The 8535-nt window shown below is 45.7% G+C and overlaps 1 protein-coding gene and 1 pseudogene across 1 annotated transcript in view; both read left to right on the top strand.

Moving 5' to 3' along the window:
• LOC102252255 (zinc finger protein 420-like) overlaps positions 1-8535 on the top strand; it is a 254464-nt gene continuing 245929 nt past the window's right edge. Inside the window, exons 1-3 of the mRNA XM_014534314.1 lie at positions 1-21; positions 716-892; positions 4465-4591. Of these exons, the coding sequence (XP_014389800.1) occupies positions 878-892; positions 4465-4591 (142 nt within the window). The 5' untranslated portion in view covers positions 1-21; positions 716-877. The remainder of the gene's footprint in view (positions 22-715; positions 893-4464; positions 4592-8535) is intronic.
• LOC102250485 overlaps positions 1-8535 on the top strand; it is a 297308-nt pseudogene that overhangs the window by 64630 nt on the left and 224143 nt on the right.

The following is an 8535-nucleotide window of genomic DNA, read 5'->3' as shown; positions in this document are numbered from 1 at the left end:
GCCCCGGAGCCTCTCTCAGCGGTGAGTCCGCGTCCCGGGAGGCTGCGCGGTGCGGGCGCCACGTGCCTTTGGGAGGAAACGGAGGCCCCGGCCCGGGGTCTCTCCGCCTGTGGCTGTGGCCACCGCCTGCCGCGCGGTTTTCCTGCTGAAAACCGTTCCCGGGGCCGCCGGTCCTCCCCGCGGGGCTGAGAGTCTGGGTCAGGGGGTTCCCGCCCTTTGCGCCCCTCCCCCCGCCCGGCGCTTCCGCCCAAGAGCCCGGATGGCTCCCGGCCTGGGGGTCCGCACCCCCCTCTCCTAGCCCCACGGCAAAGGCTTTAGCATGAAGATCTATTCTCTCTAATTTCCTGGGAAAGAGAACCGAAAACCACCTGGGAAACCTGCACGTGTACAAGTTCCTGCTTCACCTCCTCCCACTCCCCACAGGTCTCAGGGCTGCTGGGTCTGGTGTCTGGTACCCAGCGCCCCTGAAAACAGCTCTGGGGCAGCCTGCGAGGCCGAGGAGGCAACTAGTTAAAGATGCCGGTCAGGGCCCCCAGCACAGGCTTTGTTCAGGGGAGGTAAGGGGTTCTCTGTTGGGTTGGGGGTTCAGCAGAGCAGCACCTGTGCTCATTCCTGTAGGAGTTAGTGGAAGTGTTTGACACATGAAGAGAGAAAAAAATCTCAGTGTGGTCTCCATGTAGGAGCTCATTGTTCCTGACTCTCTCCTGTGACAAAGGACAGGAGGGGGTGTCCTTTTCCTTATTTCCAGGTCCTTCAGACTGAGTGTGAGGGGAGCTGATTAACAGGCTGTGGGGACGCCTTTGAAGGCACATTCTGTGACTCCTCAACATATTGTCTCCTGAGGAAACAACCCAGACCCCATCAGGACCAAAACCAAATGGCTGCTTCTCAGGTAAAAGATGTGTCCTGGGTCAGAGGCTCTGTTTGCTTTTCCTCTAACATTGTTGATATATTTGTCTTTCCCTCAGGCCTGTGTCCCCTGTCCCCTCTGCTCCCCTGTTACCCTCTGTCCTGTTACCTACAGCTAGCTCATTCTCAGTGCTGCTTTTCCCTCTACTTTGTCATCCCTAACACCCCCTTCCTGTCCCTGCTCTCGCTTACCCAATTCTTTCTGGGTGAAGATCTTTAGACCTTTCCAGGAGAATATCTATGTACGCCTTTTATTCTACCTTCCTTCATTATTTCTCGTAATGTCTGTATCACAGGTTTTTCATTTCTTTGTTTATAATTTTTTGTTTTTTTATTGATTTCAGAGAGGAAAGGAGAGGAAGAGATAGTTAGAAACATCAGTGAGGAGAGAGATTCATTGATGGGCTGCCTCTTACATGTCCCCAACTGGGGATCAAGTCCGCAACCCGGCCATGTGCCCTTGACAGGAATCAAACCTGGGACTTTTCAGTTCACAGCCTGGCACTCTATCCACTGAGCAATACCAGCTAGGGCTGCATTATAGTTTTTTGATAACAGAAGCTTTGAAGTATGTTTTAAAATCAGGAAGCCTGAAGCCTTTAATTTCATACATTCTTTTCTTTCTTTTTTTACTTGTTTTTATTTTTTATTTTATTCTTTTTTTGGTGGCAGCGGTGGGATAGGAACCCCATACATTCTTTTCTTGATTGACTTGGTTACATGGAGTCCTGTGACATTCACATTAAGAGCTTTTCTACTTCCACCAATAGTGTCAGCAGTTTCTATATTTCCCTCACTTTTTTTAATATATATTTTTGTTGATTTCAGAATGGCAAGGAGAGGGAGAGAGAGATAGAAATGAGCAGAGTGAATCTTTGATTAGCTGCCTCCTGCACATCCTCCACTGGGGATCCAGTCTGAAACCTGGAGTGTGTCCTGACCAGGAATGCAACCTTGCCCTCCTGGTTCATAGGTCAACGCTCTACTTCTGAACCACTCTGGCCGGGATATATTTCTCTCCTTTTTCCCAGAGCCTTCTCTGCCTTCATTTTATGCAGCCTCCACAAGGTCAGGAAGCATTCCCACCTTTAATTAATGACTCTCAACTACTCAAAACATCCCTTTTATGACAGATCCACCTGGGAAGGCATCCATGTCTAACATCCCTATTGGGATGGGGTCAGAGGCTCTTGTATCTTGAAGAAAGGAAAGGTAGATTTTAGGTTCAAGTGACTGCAGCATCTGCTTATGATCAGGAGTAAGAAAATGCACATTTTACTGCTCAGAATAGCTCAGCAAGTTCTTAATGAAGAGTAAATAGTAAATAGAAAAGACTTGCTCACTAGATTAGGGCGAAAGTTTTGGTACTTAAAAGTACTGTTAGCTTACAGAACATGTGAGGTACCTGTGGGTTGACACTTGCAAGAATTAATGTTAATTTGTGATCATTTCCACATAATGATTTCTTTTTTGAGGTATTTTGGCAGTAATGTCACAGCAGTGATGACCTGACCTTCCGTGTGCCTCAGTCACCTGATGCCTATGGTCTCAGTCCACCTGATGATCACGTGGCAGAGATGCTCCCACTGTAGAGGAGTTAATAGTCTCCCTTTCTCAGGAACAAGGGTGTAGTAGGGGTTTAATGAAAGTTGTGGAAAGACCATCACTTCACATCTGGAAATGTCCTTCTTCTTAGCTTGCATTTGCTTTGGAAAATGAAGGACTTACTTTTATTTCCTACAGATCATTGGCTTTTTCATGGGACTTTTAAACAATCAGACCTTGATTCTTTAACCTTTCTTCATATTCTATACTCACATGAGAGATATACCATACATGATCACTTTTTGTATTTTCTAGAAAGTTTCCAAGAATGATATTATTAATGTATGTACAGTTTCATTAAATTTCTACAACATAACTTTCCACTAATGATACATAAAAATTTTGAAAGAAATGTACTAGTAAGAAAAATTAGTTCCCTCAGGCTGGTGTGAATCAGTGGTGGAGGGTTTGATTCCTGGTTTAGGGCACGTAGGTCCTGGGTACATGTTGTAGGCAGGCAACCCATGTGTCTCTGTCTCTTTCACATTGATGTGTGTCTCTCTCTCTCTCTCTCTCTCTCTCTCTCTCTCTCTTTCACCCTTCCCCTTTCCCTTTCCCTTTTGTGCTTCTACCTCCCTGCCTCCCACTCTGCAAAACTCAATGGAAAAAATCTCTGGAGGTGAGGATTTACAACCACACAAAGGAAACAGTAGGTCTAACTTGTTTTGTACCCTTATGTTTCTGTCCTTATTGTGCTTATAAAACAAAAAGGGGATTATACACAAATACTTTCATGAGATTTACGGAATCACCTAACCATCTTGATTTCATACTTATGTTTGTCTCTGTGCCTAAACTGTTAACATTATTTCAGTTATTTTTTCTTTTTTTTTCAAGTATATTTATGAATTTCAGAAAGGAAGGGAGAGGTAGAGAAAGATAGAAACATCATTGATGAGGGAGAATCATTGAACGGATGCCTCCTGCACACCCCTACACTGGGGATTGAGCTAGCAATTTTGTGTGTCCTGATCGGATATCAAACCAGTGAAGTCTTGGTAAATGGGTCTGCGCTAAACCACTGGGCCACACCAGTTGGACCAGGCAGAATAATCTTGTTCTAAGATTACTCATAGTAAATTTCCAACTGGGATTGTGGTTCTTATCTGTCCTATTCCATGAGAAGTGAATTCCATTAACAAAACCTTTTAGTTCAAAGTTCTATATGAAATATTTACTGTTTTTTCTTTTTCTGTGTATACAGAAGTATGGCACATGATTTGGGAACATTGGCATCACAAGTAAAAAGTGAGCTTGGGACATGTGTGGAAACACAGGCCCCATCTCAGAACCTGGATCTGAATCTGTGTCTTTACAGAAGTTCATTTTGTTGTGGTTTGCTTCAACTTGAGAAGAAGTCCGTAAACTCCAACCCATCATTGCATTTCCATCTGAGAAATATATCCCACTGGCCCTGAACTATGCAAATGCAGCACTCAGAAATCTATATGCTTGTATCCATGCTTTAATTTAATTAATTTATTTTTTAATATATTTTTATTGATTTCAGAGAGTAAAGGGGGGAAGAGAGAGAGAGAACAGTGGTGAGAAAGAATTCGTGATCGGCTGCCTCCAATACACCCCCTACTTGGCATTGAGCCTGCAACCCCGGCTTTTGCCCTTGACAGGAATTGAACCTGCGACTCTTGATTCTGCAGGCCCACCCTCTATCCACTGAGCCCACTGAGCCAAACTGACTACGGCCATGACTTAATTTTAAAGTTTATTTTCTTACATAGGAAAATCTGAACCCTGATCAATGGACATGTGTCATCCTAATTTGTCAGTGTTAGAACACATATCAGAGAATGTTACTGGGGCAGAGTTATCTTATTGGATGATTCAGGATACTCCCCGAGGTCCAAACCTCTTCTCCTTACACTGTTTTCATGTTGGGTGACGTTGTGAACACTTCTGGTGACCTCTTGGTACATGTTTCTTATCTTTCAGGGACCATTGACCTTCAGGGATGTGGCCATAGATTTCTCTCAGGAGGAGTGGGAATGCCTGGACCCAGCTCAGCAGAATTTGTACCTGGATGTGATGTTGGAGAACTACAGCAACCTGGCCTCCCTGGGTGAGGATGACTTCCTTTCCGAGTTCCTACTCCACCTGCAGGGTTTTGTTTCCTTTATTTTTTAATATCTCTATGGCCTTCTGCTTTCTTTGGGAGATTCTTGCTCTCAAGGAACACGTTGGTCTGTAGCTGGTTTTGCCCAGTGGATAGAACACCGGCCTGCAGACTGAAAGGTTCCAGTGTTGATTCTGTTCAAGGGCAAATGCCAGAGTTGTGGGCTTGCTCCCCAGTATGGGGTGTGCAGGAGGCAACTGATCAATGATTCTTTCTCATCATTAATGTTTCTATTTCTCCTCCTGTCTTCCTCTCTAAAAAAAATAAATATATATAAATTTTTTAAAAGGAACAAATTGGGAATTCTTTGGTTTAGAAAAGAAACACTTTTTGATGTATGTGAATTAGGAACTCAGTGTTTGCACACATTACATTTTGTCTACACTAATGAAGGTAATATCAGAAAGTAATATTTTAGAAAATAATTTTCTAGAATATTCCAGTAGTCTACCACTAGAGGCCTGGTGCACGAAATACGTGCATGGGAAGGGTCTCTAGGCCTGGCCTCCCCACCTCCTCCTTCCCTCCCTCCACTAGTGCCCCGCCGCCACCTCTGCTCTCCAGCCTTGTTCTGAACTGGCCCCTGGTGGTCAGCACACATCATAGGGAGCGATAGAACTCCTGCTCTTCCGGTCGTACTCCCAAGTGGACAATTTTTATATTAGCCTTTTTTACACACACACACACACACACACACACACACACACACATACTAGTGGCCCGGTGCACTAAATTCGTGCACCGGTTGTGTGTCCCTCAGACTGGCCTGTAACCTCTCCAATCTGGGACCCCTTGGACATCCCTCTCGCAATCTGGGACTGCTGGCTCCTAACTGCTCATCTGCCTGCCTGCCTGATCGCCCCTAACCACTCTGCTCCTGTCCTGCTTGCCCCCAACTGCCCCCCTGCTGGCCTTCTCACTCCAAACTGCCCCCCCTTGCTGTCCTGATCACCTCCAACTGACCCCCCTGATGGTCTGTTTACCCCCAATGGCCTCACCCCCCACCAGCCTGATCACCCACAACTGCCCTCCCCTCTTGGCCGCTAACTGCCTCTACCTTGGCCCTGCCACCATGGCTTTGTCCAGAAGAATGTCTGGAAGGTCTTCTGGAAGGTCTCCGAGTCTAATTAACATATTACGCTCGCCCTCAACTGACCCCCCCTGTCTGCCTGCTCGTCACCAACTATCCCCTCTGCTGGCCTGATCACCCCCAACTGCCCTCCCTACCTGGCCTGATCACCCCTAACTGCTTCTGCCTCAACCCCGCCACCATGGATTTGTCCGGAAGGTCTCCCGGTCTAATGAACATATTACCCTTTTATTGGTATAGACTAGTGGCCAGTTGTACGAAATTCGTGCACAGGGGGGAGGGTTTCCCTCAGCCCGGCCTGCACCTTCTCCAATCTGGGGCTCCTCGGGGGATGCCTGACTGTTCGCCCCCAATTGGCCCCCCTATTGTTGTTTTTTAATATATTTTATTGATTTTTTACAGAGAGGAAGGGAGAGGGATAGAGAGTTAGAAACATTGATGAGAGAAACATCGAGCTGCCTCATCATGCACGCCCCCTAATGGGTATGTGCCTGCAACCAAGATACATACCCTTGACCAGAATCGAACCTGGGACCCTTGAGTCCGCACCAACGCTCTATCCATTGAGCCAAACTGGTTAGGGCAAGATCATGTTTATTTCAGGGAGGAAGGGAGAGTTAGAGAGAGATAGAAACTTCAGCTGGGCATTAATTGATTTTTTTGTATGTGCCCTGACCAGAGATCAAACCTACAACGTTGGTATATCAGTACTATCATCTAAGCAACTGGGCTACCTGGGCAGGCAGATTGGATTCTTTCATTTAGTTCTATGTATCTAGGCTTCTATCATGTCTTTTCATGGCTTGATGTATTATATCTTTATACAAGTGAATAAGACTTCATTGTATGTCCTTCAGTGTATTTATCCATTCATGCGTTGAGAGACCTCTTCATGACCTCCAGTTTTTGTATGTTATGAATAAGCAGCCCCTTGTAGGCTTTTGAGTAGATAAAAAGGTTAACTCTTTGGTTCAATAGTAAGGAGCCCAATTACTGGATCCCATGGCGAGTGTATATTTAGTTTTATAAAAACCTCCAGACCATCTTCCCAAGGGCTGTAGCATTTGGCATTTTCAGCAGTAGTGATTGGAGTTCCAGTTGCTCCACCATCACAAAAGCATTTGGTGGGGTCAGTGTTCTTGATTCTGACCTGTACAATGGTGGTTGCTTGCCTGTACAAGTCACCTGTACAAGTGTTGCTTGCCTGTGCTGTTTGTTTGTTCTCATTGTTTTAATGTGCATTTCCTTAGTGACATAGATGTGCAGGATCTTGTTACACTGATTTTCTATGTGTATATATCTTGTAGTGCTGTGCCTTAAAGGTGTTTGGCCCTTTTCAGTCATGTTGGTTCTTTTGTCAATGTTGAGTTGAAAGGTTTCTTTGTCTGTTTTGCATAATTATCCTGTACGTGTTGACTTTTTTATTAATGTACTAATGGCCTGGTACAGAATGTGCACAGATTCATGCACATTGAAAGGAAATTAATTAGAAGGGATATTTTAATATCGCCCTTTCTCTATAATAGAAGTGTCTGAGATGAAAAAATGAGTAAAATGTATATGAAAATAATATATAAATTGATTAATAAACAGTAACAACATGATATAAGAACCACAAAGACCTAATATAAAAACAACAAAACATGATGTAAAAGCAACAAAAACATGATATTAAAACAACATTGGTACAAACATTGAATGAAAAAGTGATTAACCTCATTCTAATATCTCCCTGTATACCACATTAAAGAGTGAATTACCACCAAACACCTAACAGGATGGCAGTCATTTAAGAGTAAAAACACTCATTTAAGAATAAAAACACTTTGAGAGTGATTGACTAATTATCTTTGTGATGAAGTATTTACTACTTTAACTTTAACATCACATGCTCTTTGAACTCCACAGAAAGCAACATATAACTGACCATGTCTGGAAACGAATTCAGGTAGGAATATTCCTACTTTGTCTAGAGTTTGTCCTTGTGATTTAATAATAGTCATCACAAATGCTGGCATCATGGGAAACTGTCCTTGAATTAATTTAAATGGGAGGCCAGGCTCTCTCTGCTTCTGTCGCTGTGTCGGCAAGGTGGGGGAGCCGAGCTAGCTCGAATAAAGACTCTTAAATGGGAGGCCAGTGTCAGATGGGGACAAATATCGCGCACGCACGAGTGAACATTTATTTTACAATTGCCAATGTACGTCTTATGCACTGGATGGTCAGACGGATGTACGGTTTGTCACTTAGCCTTTTATATATATAACTAGAGGCCCGGTGCACAAATATTTGTGCACTCGGGAGGGGGGGGGTCCCTCAGCCCAGCCTGTGCCCTCTCGTAGTCTGGGACCCCTCGGGAGATAATGACCTGCTGGCTTAGGCCCGGTCCCGGGTGGCAGAGGGCAGGCCCAATCCTTAGGTGCAGCCCCTGGTCGGGCTCAGAGCAGGGCCGACTGGGGAGTTGGGGTGCCGCCCCCTGTCATGCACAGAGCAGGGCAGATTGGGAGGTTGCGATGCCACCCTCAGTCACGCTCAGGGTACGGCCGATTGGGGGGTTGGGGCACCGCCCCCTGTCACACTCAAGGCAGGGTCGATGGGGAGGTTGCGGCGCCACCCCCTGTCACGCACAGAGCAAGGCCAATCAGGGGGTTGGGGTGCTGCCCCCTGTCACTCACAGAGCAGGGCCCATCAAGGGGGTTGGGGCTCCTTACCCTGTCACCCACAGAGCAGGGTCTATCAGGGGGTTGGGGAGCTCCCCCCTGTCACGCACAGAGCAGGGCCCATCAGGGGGTTGAGGAGC

Source organism: Myotis brandtii, unplaced genomic scaffold, assembly GCF_000412655.1.
Source record: "Myotis brandtii unplaced genomic scaffold, ASM41265v1 scaffold1289, whole genome shotgun sequence".
Taxonomy (NCBI): Eukaryota; Metazoa; Chordata; class Mammalia; order Chiroptera; family Vespertilionidae; genus Myotis; species Myotis brandtii.
Note: the sequence above shows the minus strand (reverse complement) of the source record. Positions and strands in the feature narration are given on the sequence as shown.